Source organism: Aegilops tauschii, chromosome 3 (assembly GCF_002575655.3).
Source record: "Aegilops tauschii subsp. strangulata cultivar AL8/78 chromosome 3, Aet v6.0, whole genome shotgun sequence".
NCBI lineage: Eukaryota > Viridiplantae > Streptophyta > Magnoliopsida > Poales > Poaceae > Aegilops > Aegilops tauschii.
In genome coordinates this window covers 398,908,371-398,935,337 of record NC_053037.3, presented here as the reverse complement: position 1 = coordinate 398,935,337, position 26,967 = coordinate 398,908,371, and the positions used below count along the sequence as shown (strand labels likewise).

At 48.2% G+C, this 26,967-nt stretch overlaps 1 protein-coding gene across 1 annotated transcript in view; it reads right to left on the bottom strand.

The window, feature by feature from the left end:
• Positions 1 to 23,600: 23,600 nt before the first annotated feature.
• LOC109764695 (uncharacterized) overlaps positions 23,601 to 26,967 on the bottom strand; it is a 63,059-nt gene continuing 59,692 nt past the window's right edge. The window contains exons 4-5 of the mRNA XM_073511891.1: positions 23,933 to 24,005; positions 23,601 to 23,851 (exon numbers count right to left, since the gene is read on the bottom strand). Of these exons, the coding sequence (XP_073367992.1) occupies positions 23,601 to 23,851; positions 23,933 to 24,005 (324 nt within the window). The remainder of the gene's footprint in view (positions 23,852 to 23,932; positions 24,006 to 26,967) is intronic.

The window sequence follows — 26,967 nt, the reverse complement described above, 5'->3', positions numbered from 1 at the left end:
CAGAGTTGCGGTTAATTCTTTCCAAAAGATCCCACCGGAATTCAGTAGTCTTCTTCGTAACAGAACCAGTACAAGAAGTATCAAGCATGGTTTGATCATTACGAGAAAGCCGAGCATAAAAGTTCTGGATAACAATTTCTCTTGAGAGCTCATGATTGGGGCATGAATATAACATTGACTTCAGCCTCCTCGAAGCTAAAGTGATACTTTCTCCTTCACGAGGCCAAAAATTATATATATAATTCCGATCACGATGAACTAGATGCATAGGATTAATTTTTTTATGGAACTCTGTAACAGCCCAAAATTTTGACCTTGTTTTATTAATTAAAATTTTGCCAGGAAATTAATTTTTTATCTTTCTGGATTTCTCCTTTGATTTCAGAACCCCTCTTCTCTTTAATATTGTGGGTTTTCGCCTCAAATGGAAACCTTCCAAAAGTATTATTGGACTTGTGTGCCCTCTTTATAAAATCAATTCTTTATCAGTGGATTTTATTTGCATAATTATTTTTTTCATGAGTTTTATTCCTTTAAAATGATCTTTCATAAATTTGGAGCCCCTTGTTGCACTACAACCATTTGATAAATGCTTTTAAAATTTCCACCAAAATTTGGGGATGTCAGGTGAGGTTTCCACATCACTTTTATGCAAAAATATCTTTTGGTTATTGGTGATTTTGAACTCTACATCAATTTTTCAAATCTGGTCCAGTAGGTATTTTTGCACTACAACCTATTTAAATATTTTTCTAAAAATTCTTCCAAGTGTTTGGAGGTGTCAGCAGATGCTTATAATGCAACTTCATACAAAAACCCAGTGTTGTTCTTTGAAAAATTTGAGTGAATCATCTTCATTTCCATTCTGGTCCAGTTTGGTGACTTGTACTGCAACTCCATTTTATTTTGCTCTAGTACCCATGAGCTTTTTCCTACTTATAGTCCTCCCTACCAAACTCTTAAGTCCAGGAGATTGGACCCATTGGAGTATTTTTAGTGCATGCAATGTTAGCCTTTAGTTTCTGCCCAAAACTGGTTTTCTCAAAATCTTGCTCTATCAAGTTTCTGTTCTTGCCAAGCTCACCTTACCACCTCCTTGAGCTCCTAAAGAGACTAGGATCTGGAGATTGTGGCCACCCCAAGAGTTGCCTAGATGCCCATGGCATTCTGTCGAACACCCTATGTGTAGGAACAGTTTTGGCATGTCTTCTAGTTTGCATTGTGGACTTGAGCCCCTGACCCATCCAGCATGTCCACTAACCTCCTAGCTATCCCTAGCCCTGGCCTGCTAACTACCCGCATCACCCAAGCTCTCTAGAGCGCGCTGGCTTTTCGTCGAACACCTAGTGTGCGTGCTCTGGGCGCGGCCAGAGCGCGCGTTTTGCACGTGCGTGCGCTCGGGTCGACACGTCCCGTCACTGGCCCCAACTCGCCTGCAGAGCCGCGCCATGCACTCGCCCACTCACCGGAAACCTCCAAGCCTCCCTGGCGCCCTACAGCGCCGCCGTCAGGGCTCCCTTGGCGGCATGCCGGCGTCGGCAGCGGGCTCTGCCGTGGACGGCGCCGCCCAAGCCACCCGCGTGCGCCAGCTGCCCCCTGTGTACAACCCGAGCTCATCCACATGCTCGTCGGCACGCGCTCGTCGCCGCCACGACGCCCTGCAGCTACAGCAACGGCGACTCGTCGTCGTTCTTATCCACCGCCGCGGAGCCAGCCCCGTCGCGCTATAAAAAGGAGGCCCCGTGCTCCTCCGAGCACTCAGGCAACCCCAGGCCACCCCCATAGTTTCCCCTTAGCCAGCAATCGACGGGGAGGGTCCTTCTTCCTCGTCTCCGGCCAGTTCAGCCGCCGCCGAGCTCCGGCGCAATACGTCGCAGCCAGGCCCTCCCCCGCCAATCCAACGCCACCAGACGTTCCCCCATAGCCTTGCGGAGCTGCCTAGCGCCTCAGCCATGACCAATGACCACCATAGCCCGAAGCTCACTTTGCTCCCGAACCACCGCCCGCCGCGGAGCTCGCCGCCGGTGACCTCCTCCGTCCCCACCTGCCTAGCGCCCACCGGGAGGACCGCCCCGGTCAGGCGGATCCATCCCTGTCCTCGGGACCCCATGGGGAGCTGCCGTTCGTCGACGGCGATCGCCGGAGGCCCGCCACCGTTCGGGCAGAGAGAGAGAGGAGGGAGGGAAGACCAGTCAAACCTGACCAGTGGGCCCCCTGGACCCACTGTCAGCGACCCGCGCGCCCGTCCTCTCTGTTTAAGTGAAATCGCAAAGTCCGGAGTACGTGTCCCCTGCTTCGAAAGCGTATTTTTCCCCGAAGCGTTTTCCTTTTTCTGATTTTATTAAAACAGAACTTTGACTGATCTTTGACTGACTATAACTTTTAAAATAAAACTCCAAATGAGTTGATTCTTTTTCCTACCTCTCTCAAATTTCATCTAGTTTATTTTAAGATTTATTTCAAAAATATTTGGGACAACTTTTGTACTGTTATTGAAATATGTGTTATTTGTATATTTCCCAAAATAGGATTTTTGGAGAAAAGGCAACCTTCAAAAAGTGCACCCCCACATGCATACACTTGAAGGCAAGCATTCTGAACCCTGGCATAATATTTTTGGATGTTGTTGATACGGTTACAACATCACCTTGACTTGGAGCATACGCTATTTTATGCGACGGTAAGATCATGCGCATGAGTGCATAATGGAGATTTCTTTACTGTATAAACGGATACGCTGGTAATAGTGATCGTCCTCGTAAGCCTCTCATGCATGCCGTAAGGAAGTCGGGAAAGTCGCGGTCTTGGGTAGACGCGAGCTTGTCCCTAGTTCCTCGATGAGACGAGCATGTCTGGTATGGCATGGTGGGGCTTGATGAGTGTTAAGCTTATCTGTTATTGGAAATATTTTTGTTATGCTAATCATGCAGGGAACACTTGAACCTCCTGAGTCGGCCTTAGATCGAGTCTTGTCCAGTAACCCCCATACTTGCCTGGTACTACCACTTGTCCCTGCCTTAGGTAGGGTACGGTTCAGTAAGTTGTCAACCCCTTTCTAGCACACACCGTACAGAGAGGCCGTGATGAGGGTCCCATGGCCATGGGTTAAAGCCAGTCATCCGGTCCGGGGGCATGGGTGTTTCGGTTGTAGCCAAAGGGGTAGCTCCCCTAGTTTGCGCGCGGTATAGATTTTGTGATCCCATGCTACGTCGAGGTTCTAGCCTCCCCACTTAGAGTTTCGCTTGACAGGTGTCGTGGGTGATTCCAGACACCGGTAAGTTAAGCTGGTGTGTGCAGGTCAGGCGTGTTTTCAATTAAAAGACCGTAGACGGAATTAGTCCCGATGGACTAAAGAAATCCGTTACCCGTGGGTAAAGAGTACACCCTCTGCAGAGATTATACATCTATTCGAATAGCCGTGTCCATGGTTAAGGACTACAGTCTGGGATAGGTCAAGTGTCGGTCTTAGTGTCGGTCTTCGGAGGAAAAACTGTTAAACCAGAACTTGGATCATGACTTGTGACTTGGGACGATTATGATCACTATTATTGTGGACTAACCATTTACTTTATTTGCATTCTTGGGTATCCCTGGGATGGTTCTACCTCCTGGATATTCACTGTGATAATTCTTTATAAGCCCTTTATGTGGTGTCGCTTAGACGCCCGACTGCGGCATGTTTGATATTTAATTACTCCTTAAAAGCCCTTTATGCGGTGTCGCTCAGACGCCCGACTGTGGCATGCTTGTTATTTCTTTTATTTATAAGCCCTTTATGCGGTGTCGCTCAGACGCCCGACTGTGGCATGCTTGTTATTTCTTTTATTTATAAGCCCTTTATGCGGTGTCGCTCAGACGCCCGACTGTGGCATGCTTGTTATTTCTTTTATTTATAAGCCCTTTATGTGGTGTCGCATAGACGCCCGACTGTGGCACGTTTGTTATTTCTTTTATTTATAAGCCCTTTATGTGGTGTCGCCCAGATGCCCGACTGCGGCATTGTTAATTTATTTGCACCTTTTTGAGGAGTCATTTCAGACACTCGATCACTACATTCTATTTCTATATTGCATATTCATATTTTACCCACATGCGTGCATCACGGATTTCGTATATTTCGTGACAGACGTTGTGATCATAGAATATTTCGGAGCATGTTTTGATATATTATACCCGTGTTCTTGATGGTTGCGAGTACATTCAAACGTACTCACTGGTTTGTCCCTGGCTATTGTCTTGGCCAGATTTCTTGCGTGGAGAGGAGCGTTTCGACGACAGCCCCGGAACCTACGCAGTGTTGACAGCAGCCTCGCAAAGATAGGAGTTATCCTGGTCAGCTGTTCTTGTGGGAAATGGAGTCCCACAGACGCAGATGAACCACAAACCGCTTCCGCCATTAAACCATTAGAAACCAAATGTTGTACTCCTAGGCCACAATGGTCTTGTACTACATATTTTTGTACTGTGCTTGGAATTCTTGTATCAAGTTGGTGCCTCATCAGCTAACAGTAATCCTGGGGCTGGTGAGCACAAGGGCCATTTTCTGGAGAATTAATATCCCGAAAACCCGGTCCTGACAGACTTGGTATCAGAGCTAGGCTGACCATTGGCTAATCCTATCTTAGCCAGGTCAATAAACCTAGGTTAACCAAACCACCAGACCTTAGCCTAACCCCGGTCAAGCTTCCCGCGTAAGATAGCCCCACAGTGACCCGACGCCTTTCGGCGGACGGTGCCCAACCTATCAGCCTAGCCCGTCGATCACGCGCCAGTGACCGACACCCAACCCGTCTCATTCGCAGGCGTGCGGAGGAAGATTCCGTCCCCTTTTCCTATAAAAAGGGCACGCTAGCCTCAACACAGCACAGCACAGCCTCTTTCCCCAAAACCAAGCCACAATGCATGGCCCCATTGTTCACAATGAGACCACAGCAACCAACCTTGGAGGTTTTGTGACCGTGCTCGCAAACCTCACCCGCCGTGCCTATGCGTTAGAAGAGCCTCCTGAGTATGTTGTGTACCAAGGACCCATGTACGGTGAGAGCCGTCAGTACTGGGCCACTGTGCACATCTATGGTAGGGGTCTGTCGCCAGAACGCCCCTACAGGTTCACCGGAAGGACAACTTCCTTTGAGCCACAAGCCATCCAACTGGCAGCCCGAGAAGCTATAGTTCAACTCTGGCACTTGTTGCCCAGAGTTAACTGTCGCTCATTCTACTACTACCCCAGTCATGGCGGGTATGGTAGGCCGCCCCAGGTCGCCAACGGAGACCACGAGACAGATCCTGCACTATTGCATCTGGTGCGCTATGTAAGCACACTAGAGCAACTGTTCGATCAGGTCACCCTTGATCTGATCGCAGCTCGTGGAGAACTGGTTCGCCGAGCCCCGGCGAGAAGAGAAGTGGAGCCCGACACCGACAACCCAGTCGTGCTGTTCGGACACCCAATTGATCCCTTGAGGTCTGCCCCAACCATCAACTAGAGTACTTTGGTGTCACCAGAAGCGCTTCGTCGCCTTTTGGGAACCCATTCCAACGGGATTGTGGCCAACAACCCCCGCGATGGTCATCACCACTACCCCGACCCTGCAGCCCCTCAACCCCAACCAGCAAATCCTGACGGAGAGACCCGTGGAGAAACCTCAGCACCCGCCAGGCCAGCTCACTTAGACATTAACGAGGTAGCCTAAGTCGCTCGAGTTGTATCGAGCCTTAGTTTTCCTACACTTTGTAATGGTGTGACCCTGTATCGCTTTTAATAAATGTTGTCGGCTGGTGCGTCCCTATTTTTGGAGTAGTAGTTATGCATATGTACGTTGGCGTACAATTGCATTTTTAAATTTTGGGCGCAGCTACCAAGACCAACCCCGGCGGCACCCACAGTAATGCGTCACATTTATGTGATATGTATATCTGTGGCTTTGACCCGAGAACAGGATCGACAACCAGTTACCCTTCTCCCCGGTGGATAACCCAGCCCCAATGCTATATAAAGTCCACCTCGTGACCTTGCCGTTTACCCCTCACCATTGTGCGCAGCACTCACAGCCTTTTCTTTGCCATGCCGACCCCCAGTATCTATCTGAGAACCCCAGACGCAACACCGGGTAGTTTTGTTAAATTATTGTGGGACTTTACCTGCAGTACCATGAGTGCCACCCATCCACCCCAGTACGAGTTGCTCAAAGCGAGGATCACCCCATCCACCTCAAAATATTGGGCAGTGGTGCACATCCCTCCCGCATACCCAAACCAAGACCCAACGGAAGTCTCCTTCGTGGGGAAATCCATGCCGACTCCGCATATGGCCATAGAAGCTGCTGCGTACGAGGCGCTCGCTCGTCTTCGATTCGCGGTGCCCTATGCCTGCGAGCGAGGATTTTATTATTTTCCGAGTCATGCAGCACCCGGAGAAGTTGCAGCTTTTCCCGGTGGACGAGTTGAGAGAGATCCAGTACTGGCCAACCTTGCCCAGTACGTTATCGCTCAGGAGCGTTTGACTTAGCGGGTGATGGGTTATCTCCAGAGCCTCGCTGTTTAAAATCCTCGGATTGCTATTGGCAGACCACTGAGGCCTGACCAGGAGAGGCGCATTCATCGACTGGTCAACCCGGTTCCCCCGATAGAAGAAGAGTGTGCCCCAGTACCAGAGGCGTTTTCTCAAGACCCTGTCCTTTTGCCGTTTTGTTTGTAAACGTCACCACTGTGTTTATTATCCCAGTATTTATTTATGTGTTGTAACTTGTGCGATGAATCCAATTTTTGGTTTCATTTATGAGAGCAGTTTTTCAGCTGCTGATTTTGTCCAAACAAATTTTCTCACGCGAATTTTTTTTGTAACGAGATTCCTTCCCCCGAGTTGCTACAGCGTATATATCTTCACGGCATAGACTCTCTTTTTATTCGCGCAGCACCGTAACAGCAGACTGACAACTACAACCGCTCGACCTCGTGCGCTGATTACAAATCCTCGTGCTCATTTTTGCGCCTAACTGGCCACACCCGAGGACACCACAGTTTCAGTCAGAGAGATTTGTGAGTAATCATTCGGACACGAGTTGCCACAGCACACCGACAGCAGTGGCACTCAACGCCGCACCTAATCCTCATGATCGCCGCTGCCGCGAAGAGCTAACACTCGAGCGGCAGCATCACAACGATCATCAAGGGTCATCGCGCACAGGAGCACGGATAACCCCAGCAGCACCGCCAAGCCTCCACACACTAGGACCACATACCAGTCCGGCATCGCCTCCGCCATTAGCACCTCGTCTCGAGCTCCTGCTAGCAGCAATGGAGGAGAAGGAAGGAGAAGTAGAAGCGAGGCCAGGTGTGAGGAAGAAGAGAGGAGCACCGCGATCGTTTTATAACTCGAGATCGGTGTACGGTGGACGAGATCCACCAACGCCACTCGTCGCTCGGTCGCCGGTGTTCGGAGGCGAGTCCGCGAGCAGTGCCGACAGCGCACTGGCCCGCGAGGTGAGTGCACGCTGCACGGGCAGCTAGCACGCCGCGCACTACCGCAGTACGGCCTAGATGCCCTACGAGCTAGGCATCGCCGGTGGAAGAAGCACGGGAGAGCACGCGAGAAAGAAGAGAGAGAGCCAGAGGTAGAGGAAGAGGCCGACAGTGGGCCCCGGGTCCACCTGTCAGCCAGAGAGAGCACTGTGCTCTCGGGTGCGACCAGCGTATTTCAGTAAATTAGGATTTATCCTAAATTTACTGTAGCCAGCGTAGAAATATCTCGTTTTCCCCGACCCTGGATTTTTCCACGCTAAGCGAGTCTACCACCCTGTGGTTTTACACCACTAATTGCCCTCTCACTGTAGCCGCTTTGTTTTTGCACAGTTGAGTGATTTCTTTTGGTAAATGCAATGTTTGTTCAAAACAGCTTTTAACAAATCTCGAGGACGAGATTTTTCTTAAGGGGGGTAGTGTTGTAACACCCCAAAAATTTGACCATGTTTTATTAATTAAAATTTTGCCAGGAAATTAATTTTTTATCTTTCTGGATTTCTCCTTTGATTTCAGAACCCCTCTTCTCTTTAATATTGTGGGTTTTCGCCTCAAATGGAAACCTTCCAAAAGTATTATTGGACTTGTGTGCCCTCTTTATAAAATCAATTCTTTATCAGTGGATTTATTTGCATAATTATTTTTTCATGAGTTTTATTCCTTTAAAATGATCTTTCATAAATTTGGAGCCCCTTGTTGCACTACAACCATTTGATAAATGCTTTTAAAATTTCCACCAAAATTTGGGGATGTCATGTGAGGTTTCCACATCACTTTTATGCAAAAATATCTTTTGGTTATTGGTGATTTTGAACTCTACATCAATTTTTCAAATCTGGTCCAGTAGGTATTTTTGCACTACAACCTATTTAAATATTTTTCTAAAAATTCTTCCAAGTGTTTGGAGGTGTCAGCAGATGCTTATAATGCAACTTCATACAAAAACCCAGTGTTGTTCTTTGAAAAATTTGAGTGAATCATCTTCATTTCCATTCTGGGCCAGTTTGGTGATTTGTATTGCAACCCCATTTTATTTTGCTCTAGTACCCATGAGCTTTTTCCTACTTATAGTCCTCCCTACCAAACTCTTAAGTCCAGGAGATTCGACCCATTGGAGTATTTTTAGTGCATGCAATGTTAGCCTTTAGTTTCTGCCCAAAACTGGTTTTCTCAAAATCTTGCTCTATCAAGTTTCTGTTCTTGCCAAGCTCACCTTACCACCTCCTTGAGCTCCTAAAGAGACTAGGATCTGGAGATTGTGGCCACCCCAAGAGTTGCCTAGATGCCCATGGCATTCTGTCGAACACCCTATGTGCAGGAACAGTTTTGGCATGTCTTCTAGTTTGCATTGTGGACTTGAGCCCCTGACCCATCCAGCATGTCCACTAACCTCCTAGCTATCCCTAACCCTGGCCTGCTAACTACCCGCATCACCCAAGCTCTCTAGAGCGCACTGGCTTTTCATCGAACACCTGGTGTGCGTGCTATGGGCGCGGCCAGAGCGCGCGTTTTGCACGTGCGTGCGCTCAGGTCGACACGTCCCGTCACTGGCCCCAACTCGCCTGCAGAGCCGCGCCATGCACTCGCCCACTCACCGGAAACCTCCAAGCCTCCCTGGCGCCCTACAGCGCCGCCGTCAGGGCTCCCTTGGCGGCACGCCGGCGTCGGCAGCGGGCTCTGCCGTGGACGGCGCCGCCCAAGCCACCCGCGCACGCCAGCCGCCCCCTGTGTACAGCCCGAGCTCATCCACATGCTCGTCGGCACGCGCTCGTCGCCGCCATGACGCCCTGCAGCTACAGCAACGGCGACTCGTCGTCGTTCTTATCCACCGCCGCGGAGCCAGCCCCGTCGCGCTATAAAAAGGAGGCCCCGTGCTCCTCCGAGCACTCAGGCAACCCCAGGCCACCCCCATAGTTTCCCCTTAGCCAGCAATCGACGGGGAGGGTTCTTCTTCCTCGTCTCCGGCCAGTTCGGCCGCCGCCGAGCTCTGGCGCAATACATCGCAGCCAGGCCCTCCCCCGCCAATCCAACGCCACCAGACGTTCCCCCATAGCCTTGCGGAGCTGCCTAGCGCCTCAGCCACGACCAATGACCACCATAGCCCGAAGCTCACTTTGCTCCTGAACCACCGCCCGCCGCGGAGCTCGCCGCCGGTGACCTCCTCCGTCCCCACCTGCCTAGCGCCCACCGGGAGGACCGCCCCGGTCAGGCGGATCCATCCCTGCCCTCGGGACCCCGTGGGGAGCTGCCGTTCGTCGACGGCGATCGCCGGAGGCCCGCCACCGTTCGGGCAGAGAGAGAGGAGGGACGGAAGACCAGTCAAACCTGACCAGTGGGCCCCCTGGACCCACTGTCAGCGACCCGCGCGCCCGTCCTCTCTGTTTAACTGAAATCGCAAAGTCCGGAGTACGTGTCCCCTGCTTCGAAAGCGTATTTTTCCCCGAAGCGTTTTCCTTTTTCTGATTTTATTAAAACAGAACTTTGACTGATCTTTGACGGACTATAACTTTTAAAATAAAACTCCAAATGAGTTGATTCTTTTTCCTACCTCTCTCAAATTTCATCTAGTTTATTTTAAGATTTATTTCAAAAATATGTGGGACAACTTTTTGAACTGTTTTTGAAATATGTGTTATTTGTATATTTCTCAAAATAGGATTTTTGGAGAAAAGGCAACCTTCAAAAAGTGCACCCCCACATGCATACACTTGAAGGCAAGCATTCTGAACCCCATAATATTTTTGGATGTTGTTGATACGGTTACAACAGCACCTTGACTTGGAGCATACGCTATTTTATGCGACGGTAAGATCATGCGCATGAGTGCATAATGGAGATTTCTTTACTGTATAAACGGATACGCTGGTAATAGTGATCGTCCTCGTAAGCCTCTCATGCATGCCGTAAGGAAGTCGGGAAAGTCGCGGTCTTGGGTAGACGCGAGCTTGTCCCTAGTTCCTCGATGAGACGAGCATGTCCGGTATGGCATGGTGGGGCTTGATGAGTGTTAAGCTTATCTGTTATTGGAAATATTTTTGTTATGCTAATCATGCAGGGAACACTTGAACCTCCTGAGTCGGCCTTAGATCGAGTCTTGTCCAGTAACCCCCATACTTGCCTGGTACTACCACTTGTCCCTGCCTTAGGTAGGGTACGGTTCAGTAAGTTGTCAACCCCTTTCTAGCACACACCGTACAGAGAGGCCGTGATGAGGGTCCCATGGCCATGGGTTAAAGCCAGTCATCCGGTCCGGGGGCATGGGTGTTTCGGTTGTAGCCAAAGGGGTAGCTCCCCTAGTTTGCGCGCGGTATAGATTTTGTGATCCCATGCTACGTCGAGGTTCTAGCCTCCCCACTTAGAGTTTCGCTTGACAGGTGTCGTGGGTGATTCCAGACACCGGTAAGTTAAGCTGGTGTGTGCAGGTCAGGCGTGTTTTCAATTAAAAGACCGTAGTCGGAATTAGTCCCGATGGACTAAAGAAATCCGTTACCCGTGGGTAAAGAGTACACCCTCTGCAGAGATTATACATCTATTCGAATAGCCGTGTCCATGGTTAAGGACTACAGTCTGGGATAGGTCAAGTGTCGGTCTTCGGAGGAAAAACTGTTAAACCAGAACTTGGATCATGACTTGTGACTTGGGACGATTATGATCACTATTATTGTGGACTAACCATTTACTTTATTTGCATTCTTGGGTATCCCTGGGATGGTTCTACCTCCTGGATATTCACTCGTGATAATTCTTTATAAGCCCTTTATGTGGTGTCGCTTAGACGCCCGACTGCGGCATGTTTGATATTTAATTACTCCTTAAAAGCCCTTTATGCGGTGTCGCTCAGACGCCCGACTGTGGCATGCTTGTTATTTCTTTTATTTATAAGCCCTTTATGCGGTGTCGCTCAGACGCCCGACTGTGGCATGCTTGTTATTTCTTTTATTTATAAGCCCTTTATGCGGTGTCGCTCAGACGCCCGACTGTGGCATGCTTGTTATTTCTTTTATTTATAAGCCCTTTATGTGGTGTCGCATAGACGCCCGACTGTGGCACGTTTGTTATTTCTTTTATTTATAAGCCCTTTATGTGGTGTCGCCCAGATGCCCGACTGCGGCATTGTTAATTTATTTGCACCTTTTTGAGGAGTCATTTCAGACACTCGATCACTACATTCTATTTCTATATTGCATATTCATATTTTACCCACATGCGTGCATCATGGATTTCGTATATTTCGTGACAGACGTTGTGATCATAGAATATTTCGGAGCATGTTTTGATATATTATACCCGTGTTCTTGATGGTTGCGAGTACATTCAAACGTACTCACTGGCTTGTCCCTGGCTATTGTCTTGGCCAGATTTCTTGCGTGGAGAGGAGCGTTTCGACGACAGCCCCGGAACCTACGCAGTTGCATCCCTACTGATTTTCTTGTTCTTGCTTCCACACAAGATAACTTTTGTCCCATTATATTTGGTAGACCCTTCTTGAATACAGTTAATGCTAAGATAGACTGCGAGAAAGATATTGTTACTAATGGTTTAGGAGATATGTCTCATGATTTTAATTTCTCTAAATTTCGTAGACAACCCCAAGATAAAGAATTTCCTAGTAAGGATGAATACAGATCCCTTAGAACAATATTTGCTAGACCATGAAAATGATATGTTTATGAATGAAAGAAGGGAAATAGACGAAGTATTCTTTAATCAAGGGCCTATTTTGAAACACAATTTGCATGTTGAAATCCTCGGGGATCCTCTCCACCCAAGGGTGATCCTGTGTTTGAGCTTAAACAATTACCTGATACTCCGAAATATGCTTATGTTGATGAAAAGAAGATATATCCTATCATTATTAGTGCTAACCTTTCAGAGCATGAAGAAAAGAAATTATTGAAAACTCTAAAGAAGCACCGTGCCGCTATTGGATAATCTTGATGATTTTAAGGGCATTAGTCCCACTCTATGTCAGCAAAAATAAAATTGGAGAAAGATGCTAAACCAGTTGTTGATCATTAACGACGGTTAAATCCTAAGATGAAAGAAGTGGTAAGAAATAAAATACTAAAGCTTATGGAGGCAGGTATAATTTATCCTATTGCCGATAGTCATTGGGTAAGCCCTGTTCATTGTGTCCCTAAGAAGGGAGGTATTACTGTTGTTCCTAATGATAAGAATGAATTGATTCCACAAAGAATTGTTACAGGTTATAGAATGGTAATTGATTTTCGCAAATTGAATAAAGCTACTAGAAAAGATCATTACCCTCTGCCTTTTATCGATCAAATGCTAGAAAGACTATCCAAACATACTCATTTTTGCTTTCTAGATGGTTATTCTGGTTTCTCTCAAATACCCGTGTCAAAAGATGATCAAGAGAAAACCACTTTTACTTGCTCTTTCGGTACCTTTGCTTATAAACGCATGCCTTTTGTAAGGGCACATTTATCCCTTAGTTGTTTTGGTGATTGATGACAATGCTTTTGCGGACTAATCATGTGCATTGAGCATCTCAGACATATCATGACTAGGCACAAGACGATTTGGTGCCCCTCAAAGACTATTGAAGACGGTGTTTCTCTACGTTTCTTTTCGGTGGATTTGAGACGTAGGAAAGCCGTACTATTAAGAGGGGGTCCGCGTTGGAAAGGTTTGGGTGGAATCAACACGTACACGTCTCTTTCTTTTTCGCACCACCTTTCCTTTTGCTCTTTGGGGCATCCTCCGTTTCTCTGTGTCTCTGCAAAATGAAGGACTCCTAGTGTTGCTGAACTGGGGCATGCGGTAGTACTACTCCTCGAAGCGGTAGTACCGCAGACCCTTGTGTAGTACCGCCCGCAGGTGCGGTAGTACCGCAGGTTCTCACGATAGTACCGCTCCTCGGGAGCGGTAGTACCGTGGGCTCTGGCCAGGCTCAGCTGGTCGAGCGGTTGTGGGGGCGGATGTAATTTTTTACATCCGCACCCTACGCGGTAGTACCGCTCCATGGGCGTGGTAGTACCGTGAGCTCTGGCCAGGCGCAGCAGCATGAACGGAAGTAGGGCGGATGTAATTTTTTACATCCGCGCCCTACGCGGTAGTACCCCTCCAGGCTTGCGGTAGTACCGTGTTGGATTTTTGCATAGATCGAAACTCAGCGGAAGTTGCCACCGATGTATTTTTATATGTCCGTGCCTTCCCAGTCTAGACCAACCCTGCCTTGTGGTAGTACCGCAAGGGGGAGCGGTAATACCGCACCAGCGGTTCTACCACCATCGGCTTCATTGCCATAGGCTGGTCTAGCTCCGGCCGCGCCAGCGGTAGTACCGCAGTGCCCTGCGGTAGTACCGTGGTCCCGTGTGGTAGTACCACTGTCCGGGTGCAGTAGTACCGCTGTGGCGTGCTGACTTAGTGGATAACGGTTGGATTTGTTCTATCACTATATAAGGGGAGTCTCCTTCTCCGAGTTGACCACCTCTTCCATACCCAAGCTCCATTGTTGCTCTAAGCTCCATTTTCGCCCGATCTCTCTCCCTAGCCAATCAAACTTGTTGATTCTCTAGGGATTGGTTGAGAAGGCTCCGATCTACACTTCCACCAAGAGAAATTTGATTCCCCCCACTAATCCCTTGCGGATCTTGTTACTCTTGGGTGTTTGAGCACCCTAGACGGTTGAGGTCACCGCGGAGCCATATTCCATTGTGGTGAAGCTTCGTGGTGTCGTTGGGAGCCTCCAATTAAGTTGTGGAGATTGCCCCAACCTTGTTTGTAAAGGTCTGGTCGCCGCCTCCAAGGGCACCAATAGTGGAATCACGACATCTCGCATTGTGTGAGGGTGTGAGGAGAATATGGTGGCCCTAGTGGCTTCTTGGGGAGCATTGTGCCTCCACACCGCTCCAACGGAGACGTACTTCCCCTCAAAAGGAAGGAACTTCGGTAACACATCCTCGTCTTCACCGGCTCCACTCTTGGTTATCTCGTACCTTTGCTTGTGCAAGCTTATATTGTGTTGTATCCTTTGCTTGCTTGTGTGCTTGTTGTTGTTGCATCATATAGGTTGCACACCTAGTTGCATATCTAGACAACCTACTTTCATGCAAAGTTTAAATTGGTAAAGAAAAGCTAAAAATTGTTAGTTGCCTATTCACCCCCCCCCCTAGTTAACTATATCGATCCTTTAACCTTTTGGTTTATGTAATGCACCTGCTACCTTTCAAAGATGTATGACTGCTATATTCTCTGATTTTTGTGAAAAGATTGTTGAGGTTTTCATCGATGATTTCTCCATTTACGGAACTTCTTTTGATGATTTCTTAAGCAACCTTGATCGAGTTTTGCAGGGATGTGAAGAAACTAATCTTGTCTTGAATTGGGAGAATTGTCGCTTTATGGTTAATGAAGGTATTGTCTTGGGGCATAAAATTTCTGAAAGAGGTATTGAAGTTGATAAAGCTAAAGTAGATGCTATTGAAAAGATGCCGTGTAATAAAGATATCAAAGGTATAAGAAGTTTCCTTGGTCATGATGGTTTCTACAGGAGGTTGATTAAAGGCTTCTCTAAAATTTCTAGGCCTGATGTCTACTACGCAACTTTATTCTTGTAGACACGTGTTGGTCCTCCAAGCGCAGAGTTTTGTAGGACAGTAGCAATTTTCCCTCAAGTGGATGACCTAAGGTTTATCAATCCGTGGTAGGCGTAGGATGAAGATAGTCTCTCTCAAACAACCCTGCAACCAAATAACAAAGAGTCTCTTTTGTCCCCAACACACCAAATACAATGGTAATTTGTATAGGTGCACTAGTTCGGCGAAGAGATGGTAATAAATGTGTAGTATTGATTGTAGATATTGGTTTTTGTAATAGTAACAATAAAAAACAGCAAGGTAGCAATTGATAAAACGGAACACAAACGGTACTGCAATGCTTGAAAATGAGGCCTAGGGTATGTACTTTCACTAGTGCAACCTCTCAACAATGCTAATATAATCGGATCATATAACCGTCCCTCAAAGTGCGATGAAGAATCACTCCAAAGTTCCTATCTAGCAGAGAACATAAGAAGAAATTATTTGTAGGGCACGAAACCACCTCAAAGCTATTCTTTCCGATCGATCTATCCAAGAGTTCGTACTAAAATAACACCAAACAATTTCAAATTCATAATACTCAATCCAACACAAGGATCCTAAAAGAGTGCCCCAAGATTTCTATCGGAGAAACAAAGACAAAAACGTGCATCAACCCCTATGCGTAGATGACCCCAATGTCACCTCGGGAATCCGCGAGTTGAGTGCCAAAACATATATCAAGTGAATCAATACGATACCCCATTGTCACCACGAGTATTCATATGCAAGACATATATCAAGTGCTCTCAAATCCATAAAAGTATATAATCCGATAAAACGAAATCTCAAAGGGAAAACTCAATTCATCACAACAAGATGGAGAGGGGAAAACACCATTTGATCCGACTATATTAACAAAGCCCGCGATACATCAAGATCGTGACATCTCAAGAACAAGAGAGAGAGAGATTAAACACATAGCTACTGGTGAGGGAGTCCTGGAATAGGGGGTCCTCGGGCGTCCGGGCTATGTGCCATGGGCTGGACTAATTGGCTGTGAAGGTACAAGATAGAAGATTTTCCACCGTGTCCGAAGGGGACTCTCCTTTGCATGGATGGCAAGCTTGGCGTTCGGATATGAAGATTCCTTTCTCTGTAAACCAACTCTGTACAACCCTAGGCCCCTCCGGTGTCTAATTATTTTGTGTTCTGTCATTATTTGAAAACTAAGTCTTATTATTACTACTTCACTTTAGGTTTATATGACAGATTTTAGAACAAAATTAGCTGTCATTTTAGTCGACTTGGAATTCAATGATGACGATATAAGAAATCGAGACATGGATGATGATGAAACTAACACGGATCCCAACGATTGTATGATTGTCGAAAGACATCCTAACAAACTGAGAGCATCCAACTCATCATCACAAGTTGAGCTCATGTCGCAATCATTTATCCTTTCGCCATTTGTCACTCCAACAAATGATGACTTAATAGATGAACTTTGCTTGTTCATCAGCATGGTTGATGATATCCCGTTGCTAGAGTAAGACACATTTTTTCAGTTTATTTTTATTTCTAATAAATTATTACTCTTGTATAATTATAATTGACATGAATTCCCATTACACAGGAGCGAATGGGTGAAAAGCTCTCAACCTTATCCTATTAGTTTAAACCTGAGACAATTAAAGAACATATTAAAAAATGACGAGTACATGGATGCCGATTGTTTTAACATGTCTGTGAGGATACTAGCGTGCCACGATGTCCAGCTTGCTAGAGATGTCCCAGTGCACTATATGGATCTACGATTTTGTGTAAGTTATTTTAATCACATTTTACATTTTGCCTCAATTCTACTAATGTTTTCTTACATTATTGTAGTCCATGTCCCACTATGCACGAGTCCCAAGTCATCATGACGGTACGGACATTGCTATGTTGGCACAACTGTTTGATAGCTGGCCTGACAGCAATGAGTATCATATCTCAGAATGTGATTAAACACACTAATTAAGCCGATGGTACTGTTTGATATCCCAGTGCACTATATGGTGATTTCATTGAGAGTTCCTCTATGGCGTCGATTGAAGGATTGATGGCTCGTCTTGTTATCAAGGACAGTATCACTTCCGGAGGAGCCCTGGTCTTAGGCCAAACCCTCCGGCTTGGCAGCTTCACCATGGCCGCCCGTTCGACCATTAAGCTGAAGACGACTTCTGAAGTCATCAAAAATCATCTCCGTGTTGGCCCCGAATACTCCGAACAGATGGATCCGGTGGATTTATCGTCTTTGAACGAACTCCTGGATTGCATTGCCGCCCTGGGGGTCGCTTCAGACTATGATCGGATTGGGCTTAAACCCGATCAGAGAGAAATCAAATCTCCACCGATCACCCATCAGGTAGCAGTTGTGGGGGAGCAGGCCGACAGTAGCTCTTCTCCTACGTTGATAACAAACTATGTTTGGATTTCCGAGCTCGGAGAGCCGGATACACATCTTTGGGGGAAAACTCCCTATCCTCCTAACATAGAACCGGGCGTTGAGCCTGAAAATTCACTAGACATTCCGGAGCCCAGGCTAGTAAGCTCGGAAATTCTTCAAAGTCCAGACTCCACATCGGGTCAGGGTCCGGATTTAACGCCGCCCACCCACCACAAGCAGTATTCCCCAAGCAATTCCGGTCCCCCGGATATATGCGACCTAATGTATGTACGACAGTAGCCTCAGGAAACAGTCCATGACTTTTGGGCCAGATTCCTCCTTGTCAAAAACAAGATCAAAGACTGCTGCGACGACGACACAATTTCAGTATTTTGCAACAACTCTACGGATGAGGGAATCCTTAACGCCCTCAACTGCCGTCACGTACTACACTTCGTAGACTTGGAAAACATAGTACAGAAGTACTGCGCAATGGAAATCACCTGGAAAACCCAGACTGCCAGCTGGGAACCGCAAGCCTTTATGCCATATCCCGGTCGGGCAAAAAGGACACACCCTCACGAGGCACCCGATCATCATCCTGTGGACAAGAAAATCGAGCCTATTACGGGGCATAGAACTGTCGTCGAAGGATGGCTCGATAGGCCATGTCAGATACACATGACGCCGAATACCGAACCAACCCACAGTCTCCGAGCATGTTGGATACTCCGGCAAGTGTCCAAGAGCGGCGAGAGTATCCTAACCAACACTACCCCAGAGAAGTACTCTTCGGAGGACGACGATCTTGAAGTATTCACAGTCTTCGAGACCTTTTCCTCAAACAACCGGCACAAACGGGCGCTTCGCGACCTCGCCGAAGTCTGCCAAGTAGCAGCAGTAAACCCTTGGGACGATGCGGCGATAACTTTTAATGCCGATGACGAACCAATATCCCGATCAGTCCAGGCACCAGCCGCCATGGTCCTCAATCCGATCGTGGATGGTTTTCGGCTCACTCAAGTGCTCATGGACGGCGGCAACGGACTGTACCTCATCTACGAGGACACGCTCAATAAAATGCAAATAGATAGGAGCCACATCGAGCAAAGTAATGCAACTTTTCGAGGAATTATCCCCAGTCGGGAAGCAAGATGCTCGGGTAAAATTAAACTCGACGTGGTATTCGGCACGCCAGAGAACTATAGGTCTGAAGAGATAATCTTCCAGGTGGCCCCTTTCAACATCGGATATTATGCCATGTTAGGGCGAGACGCATTCACACGCTTTCAAGCCATACCTCATTACGGGTACATGAAGCTCAAAATTCCCGGGCCCAACGGTGTTATCACTATCGCCAGTGATCCGGACATAGCACTCCGCGCCGAAAATAAAACCGCATCCCTAGCCCTTGAGGCACTATCCGAGGCCCTCATGGCCAAGGAATTGACTGCACTACGTTCCAAAGTGGATAGGGACGACGTAATCCTTGGTAAGAGACCCAAGTCCACCTCCTTCAAACCAGCAGACAAAATAGTCAAATTTCAAGTCCACCAGACGGACCCCAAGAAGACCGCTTCCATCGGGGCACAGCTGGATCCAACGATCGACGCTGCATTACGCGCATTCCTGTGCGAGAATTGGGACATCTTCGCCTGGCATCCTTCGGATATGCCAGGAATCCCACGCAGGTTGGCTGAACACAGTCTCAACATACTGAAGGGGTACAAACCGGTCAAGCAAAGGCTGTGGCGCTTTTCCGAACCCAAACGACAAGCTATGGGGGAGGAGCTAGCCAAGTTACTCGAAGCCGGGTTTACTAGAGAAATTAAACATCCGGACTGGCTAGCAAACCTCGTGATGGTACCGAAGAAGGACAAATCCTGGCGCCTGTGTGTCGATTTCAAGGACCTCAATAAGACCTGCCCTAAGGACCCCTTCCCCCTCCCTCGCATTGACCAGATCATGGCGCCTGTGTTTCCTCGACGCATACTCCAGATACCATCAAATCAAGATGAAGGAATCCGACCAAGCCGCAATGGCATTCATCACCCCATACGGGTCGTTCTGCTTCAACACTATGCCTTTCGGGCTCAAAAACATCGGTGCCACTTACCAACGCATGATTCAAACATGCCTGGAAAAGCAAATCGGCAAGACTGTTGAAGCATATGTAGATGACATAGTCATCAAAACCAAGCATGTCGAGTCATTGGTGGACGACATGCGCCTTACATTCGACAACCTCCGCACATATGACATACGGCTCAATCCGGAAAAGTGTGTTTTCGGCGTTCCCACCGGAAAAATGCTCGGGTTCATCGTTTCCAATAGAGGAATTGAAGCAAACCCAGCCAAAATCCAAGCCCTGTCACAATTTGCTATACCAACAGACCTCAAGCAGGTCCAAAAACTAGTCGGGTGCGTGGCAGCTTTAAGCCGTTTTATGTCCAGATTAGGAGAAAAGGCATTGCCACTATATCGCCTGCTCCGACGCACCAACCACTTTGCATGGACGGATGCTGCAACGGCCGGATTGGAAGAAATAAAAACTTCATTAGCAAGTAACCAAATCTTGGCCGCGCCAAACGTCGGCGAACCTATGTTGCTCTACATATCCGCAACTCACCAGGTGGTGAGTGCGGTGCTCGTCGTCGAACGAGAAGAAGAGGGACATAAACTCCCACTTCAAAAACCAGTATACTACATATCGACAGTCCTTAAACCATGCAAATCCCGATACCCACACTATCAAAAGATAGCGTACCCGGTCTTTATGGCATCTCGAAAGTTGCGTCACTACTTTCAAGAGTGCTCGGTTACGGTGGCTTCCGAAGTACCACTCAATGACATCATAAACAATCGCGACGCCACCGGGCGGATTGCCAAATGGGCCATTGAGCTCTTGCCATTTGAAATAACATATAACCCACGTCGAGCTATTAAATCTCAGGTGTTGGCTGACTTCGTCGCAGAATGGACAGAGGTCGAACTCCCTAAAGAGTACGGCACATACTCCAACTGGGTGATGCACTTCGACGGCTCTAAAATGCTAGCCGGACTAGGGGCTGGTGTCGTCCTAACATCCCCCACGGGGGACACAGTCCGTTATGTGCTCCAAATATTATACACAAACTCTAACAATGCAGCCGAATATGAGGCCTTATTGCACGGTCTCCGGATGGCCGTCTCTATGGGCATCCAACGCCTCGAGGTGCGTGGGGATTCAAACCTCGCAATATCCCAAATTAATGGGGAATTCGATGCCAAAGATCCGAAGATGGCGGCTCACCGCAATGCCGTACTCAAAATATCAGCTATTTTCGAGGGGCTCGAGTTTCATCATGTGGCTCGAGAGAGTAATCAAGCGGCGGACATCCTTGCTCGCATGGGCGCCAAACGTGACCCCGTCCCACCTAACACCTTTTTGGAAAGGCTCTTCAAGCCATCCTTCGTGTGGCAGGATGAGAACGGCAACACCAGTCCAGATCCGATCATACCCCCAGATTCCGAACATAGTTTTGATATCATCGGAGGCCCAGATACCGAAACACCACCATCGGCCCACGAAATTTTGGCTGTAATTGCCTCGTGGACCAAACCTCTCCTCGCCTACCTCACCAGGAAGGAGCCCCGGATAATCAGATTGAGGCATGTCATATTGTTCGGCGTTCTAAAGCCTACAAAGTTCATGAGGGAGAACTATACAAGAAAAGTACTACCGGAGTCCTTCAAAGATGCATCTCCGAGGATGAAGGACGGCAGCTCTTGGCCGAAATACACGCCAGTCTTGGTGGCCATCACGCCGTGGCTCAGGCCCTTGTAAGCAAGGCTTCCGTACAAGTTTATTTTGGCCCACGGCCCGAGCAGACGCACAAGACCTCGTACAGCGTTGTGTTGGATGCCAGCTTTTCGCCAATCAAAGCCATATGCCGCCTACTGCCCTACGAACCATCCCCATTACTTGGCCTTTTGCAGTCTGGGGGCTGGACATGGTCGGACCCCTTAAAGGGGGAAGCCATAAGAAAAAATACCTGCTGGTCATGGTAGACAAATTCACTAAGTGGATAGAAGCCAAACCAGTTAAAACAGCTGAAGCCGGACCAGTGATAGATTTCATATCCAGTGTCGTACACTATTATGGTGTCCTACACAGCATCATCGCCGATAACGGCTCTAATTTTATAGCCGACGAGGTAAAAACTTGGTGTGCTAATCTGGGCATTAAACTCGATTACGCCTCCGTGTATCACCCGCAAACAAACGGGCAAGTTGAACGGGCTAACGGACTGATAATGAGCAGCATTAAACCCAGACTAGTGCGATCCTTAAAGGAGTCAGATAAGCACTGGGTGGAGGAGCTCGACTGCATACTCTAGGGACTGCGGACCACACCCAATCGCACGACCGGATACACACCATTCTTCATGGTGTATGGCGCAGAGGCCATTTTGCCCTGCGATATCATTCATGACTCACCTCGAGTGCGCATGTACGAAGAGAGAGAGGCCGAGCTCAATCGGCAAGATGATTTAGATGGCCTGGAGGAGGAGCGCGATGTCGCAAAAGCTCGTTCAGCATTCTATCAACAACAAGCTCGAAGATACCAAAGCAGAGAAGTGAGTGCCAAGACTTATAATGTTGGTGAACTCGTTCTACGCTTCCCAGAGAAGAAAAAGAACAAGCTCAAGCCCAAATGGGAGGGTCCCTTCATTATAGATGAAGTTCTCACTGGAGGAGCCTACCGCCTTCGTGATGCATCGGATAATCGCTTAGAGCCGAACCCATGGAATGCCGCCAGACTCAGAAGATTCTACGCCTAAATCCGGACTCATTGTTCGTTTTCTTTTTCTCTTTTTTCCTCTTTCTTCTCTTTCAATTTTATACAGCCTTTAGCTCTTGTTCAGATAAACCCACACATCAGGGTTACACATCCTTAAATGTACACCCCCACAATACTTGGGGGCTTCTTTTTCAGAAGCTTATTGTTATTATTTTTTGAGCATCAAGCTCACCATATATATGTGTCGCCTTCTCATATATGCCTGTTCTTCACCATTATATGCACCTTTATGACTTAAGTTTTGCCAAGATGGGTTGCTTGGCTCCTGTGCTTATTCCCTACATTCCCGATTGTTCGGCTAGGGCATAAAGGGAGCACCTCTGTGATTGTTACAGCCGGGTCATCCGGACGTGTACCTCAGACGGGTGAAGCCGAAAGCTAGCATTCTTAAGGGAATAAGTGGTCGGCGGACGGAAGACGAAATACCCTCGTTGTAATATAAGCCCCCAAAATGTAAAGTGAACTATGATTTTTAGCATCACAGCCCAGGCATGCACAAAAGCGCATGCTAAGCCCAGGGAAAGGAACCCTTAACGGAACTATTCTCTCTGGAAGGTGTTTCTTATGATTAAATGTAATATAACATAACTCGCCGAATACAACTTGTCTGTTCAAGCAACTATGACCCCTCTGCCTGGTTTCCACGCATACTCCGGTGTTTACCGCCGGTATATTATTCGGAAACACTCCGAACCTTGGGTTTCGGAGGTCGAAGCAAAAGGTCTGCCATGACAATTGTTTTATAATTCGGCTGGAGATACATTTGTTGATAAAAGTACATTGCTACTTGGACTCAACAGCCTCTTCTTCCTCTAGACCATCTAACACGTTGTCTAGTTTATAATCCTGTTGTGAAAACTTGGCGGCTATCATCACTTGGTCATATACCAAGCTAACCGAAATTTCCTATCCATATGGTCCCCGAGGCCCGACCCGGGCCATATGATTTGGATCAAGTCCGTCATACCGTGTTTTCACCATGGCCCAGGCCTCTCGGGCGCCTTCTCGGCATGCCGATATCTTCCATAGCCCAAAACGGCGACGAGCTCCCTTGAATAAATTCACGAGCTCCTCCATACTTCCTGGAGGAGAATCGGGCGACCATAAGGCCTTAGCAATGCTCCTCATTGCTTTCCGAGCTCGGTCATGCACTTTGGACAGCTCTTGCAGCAGATCGCCTTGAAATCCAGACACTTCTCCTTCGGGCCGACTGGTCAGCACACCTACAGAGACAAACTTGTTAACACTTTCCACCAGGGGACTATACGGAAGTAAGGTTTCGGAGCATACTGAATATGCCGCCTTTCAGCTTTCTGTTCTCTTTCAAGGGATCCGCCAGTTGGGCTCGTATATCCTTAAGCTCTTCGGCTAGCTTGATGTTGGCATCTTGTAGCTTGTTCTTCTCATCCCTGGTCCATGTCAATACCCGTTGACCAGCGGCCTCTTGCCTTTCGGCATGCTGTTTATCCGCTTGCACGGCCTTTAGTCTCTCTTCCAGTTGATCAGGTGATCCTGCATCGTAAATACAACAGTGTTTATTTCAAAAACATTGTTGGTATATGATTATATTTTCCGGATAGTAGTGAACATTACCAGTCTGTGTCTCCTTGGACTTCTCCAGTTTGGCGGTGACAGCAGTTAGCTGGGTCAGACATTTTTCCAGCTCCTACGACAGCATGTTGTTCTTATTCCGTGAGTACCTGTTTATACAATGATCCTTAAATCAGTTGCGTCAACTGTTTCATGTCTCGGGGGCTACTGGCATACGATCATTAAATCTACACGATAGTCCTTACCCGCATATACTTTGAAAGCTGGTGAGTGGCTCTAGCAAGTCCATCCCGAGAAGCTTGGATGTATGCATCCGCTGAGCTAAAGGCATTGAATGCCTCGTCAGTGAAGTTAGGGTCACGCATAGCTGCCCTCCGGCATCGATGGTTCATTGCACTCTCCACTTCGGAGTTGGTGACGGATACATTATCCGAATCTTCAGAGAAAGGACAATCCGGCATTGCACCCGTATCAACTCTAGCCTTGGAGGCAGGGTCCGGGGTCAGATTGGCTGAGGCATGTCCGGCAAGGTCTCTGGACACAATCCGGAGAACGCTCTTCCTGAAATAAAGCATAGCAGGAAACGTCACAATTCGGTATGACTGTAGTAGGGCATATTAAAAAGCATACCTTGTGATGAAGGCGCGGTGGTATTGCCATCCGCCTTTCTCTTCGAAGACCCGCCCTGCTCAGGCTCCGCCCTCTTAAGGGACGCCTCTGATACGGTGTGGCGAGACGAGCGCCACCCCTTTGAAGCACGAGACAGTGCGGTGGGTGAGGCGCAATGGGAAAACCCTTTTGGAGGAGACGTCTCCTGAGTACTTACGTGGGACGAGGGAAGGAGGCCGGGGTAATCGGCTATAATGGCCACTTATATGTCGTCATAGCTTGCCTAATAGAAGACCCCTCTTTGAGCTCTACGAATATATCCAGATCCTCTTCAAACCCGGGATCTAGGTCCCGAATATGGTCCTCCGGCTACGGAGCAGGGCTATAGATCCCCGCGGCAACCTTCCTTCATTCCTATTAAAAATGGTCGGATTAAGTTCAACCAGATGCGACTCAGGAAGAGGATTGAGTAAGGTTACGAAACGGAGGCTCACCCAGCTGGGAGGGTTGTACATGCAAAAGCCCTCTTGGCACTTAAGGCGAGTGAAATATTCTTTCTCCCCTTTATAAAGATCAGCCAACATGGCAGCCAAGGCGGCGAGTTGTCCGGACCCTTACGCCCGTAGTGCGATGCGTCATCTTCCCCGTTGTAGTGACACATGGGGAGTCCTCTGGATTGGAGTGGTTGAATGCCTCGCGTTATTGAAATCGCCATTACCTCAATCAAGGATAGTCCGGATTGGGAAAGTGTCTTTATCTTGCTCATTAGCTTTTTGACCTCTGCACTGTCTTCCTCCTCGAGGCTCCCGGGGCGCCAGCTGTGGTGTTTCTTTAACGGAGCATTGGAAAACTCGGGTAGGCCCCTTCTGATTGGATCTGGGAGAACAACATCTTCATTGTAAAACCACTCTGAGGGCCACTCTTCGGATGCCTTCTTCGGAGTGCCGGACAGGTATCCTGTCCCGGCTATGCGCCATACTTCGGCGCCGCCCACCTCAAATATGGATCCCTTTTGGGAGTGAGGGACGAGGCAGAAAAGTTTCCTCCATAACTCAAAATGGGCCTCGCAGCCTAGGAACAGCTCGGAAAGAGCGACGAAACCCGCGATATGCAGAATGGAGCCCGGCGTAAGATTGTGCAGTTGGAGGCCATAGTACTCCAAGAGGCCTCGGAGGAAAGGGTGGATAGAAAATCCAACGCCTCTTAACAGGAAGGAGACTAAGCACACTCGCTCCCCCTCGGTAGGGTTGGGGAAGTTTTCCGCCAGGGCTTCGCCGTTGATGGAGGTTAATCCCACCCAAACGGGGACTAGATCCGCGCGAGGGAGATATCCCTGCGTCTGAAGCTTGGTCAGCTGGGCGTGGGATACTGAGTAGCTCTCCCAATCGCCTTTTTCAGGGCCGTGAGGGCGGGAGGAAGAACTGGGAGCGCCAGTCATGATTATGTGATTTCTTGTGGCAAGCTCTAAGGATTTTCCGCCTGGTGTGGAATGGCATCTGAGATTCAATCTCCTTAAATAGACGCCTTCCCTACATGGCCCGGGTGTTATGTGTAAAAATACTTGGACCCTTCATATTCGTCTGGCACATGGAAGCCGAGGCAACGATGGCGCATAAGCCTAAGGGTATAACATTTAATGTAAAGCCGAGCTGTTCAAAGAACTCACCTTACCAAGACCGAAGATGTAAAGGCTGAATACAGTCCTTTGGTTTAGTTGCTTTGAAGTATTAAGAGGAGGAACCCGCCTTGCAACACCGAAGACTCTGCTCTCTGGACACATCATCATTGAAAGTCTGGTTCGGGGGCTACTGAGGGAGTCCTGGAATAGGGGGTCCTCGGGCGTCCGGTCTATGTGCCATGGGCCGGACTAATGGGCCATGAAGGTACAAGATAGAAGATTTTCCCCCGTGTCCGGAGGGGACTCTCCTTTGCGTGGATGGCAAGCTTGGCGTTCGGATATGAAGATTCCTTTCTCTGTAAACCGAGTCTGTACAACCCTAGGCCCCTCCGGTGTCTATATAAACCGGAGGGTTTAGTCCGTAGAGGCGATCATAATCATACAAGCTAGACATCTAGGGTTTAGCCATTACGATCTCGAGGTAGATCAACTCTTGTAACCCCTATATTCATCAAGGTCAATCAAGCAGGAAGTAGGGTATTACCTCCATTAAGAGGGCCCGAACCTGGGTAAAACATCGTGTCCCTGTCTCCTGTTATCCTTGATCCTTAGACGCACAGTTCGGGACCCCCTACCCGAGATCTGCCGGTTTTGACACCGACAACTGGTACAGACCCTCATCCCTGAGGGTGGACTACTCCCTCCTCATCATGGTGGCCGCCGAGATGATGAAGATGGTCACCGGTGATGATTTCCCCTCCGGCAGGGTGCCAGAACGGAGTCTAGATTGGTTTCTCATGGCTACAGAGCCTTGCGGTGGCGGAACATCTGATCTAGGGTAACCCCTAAT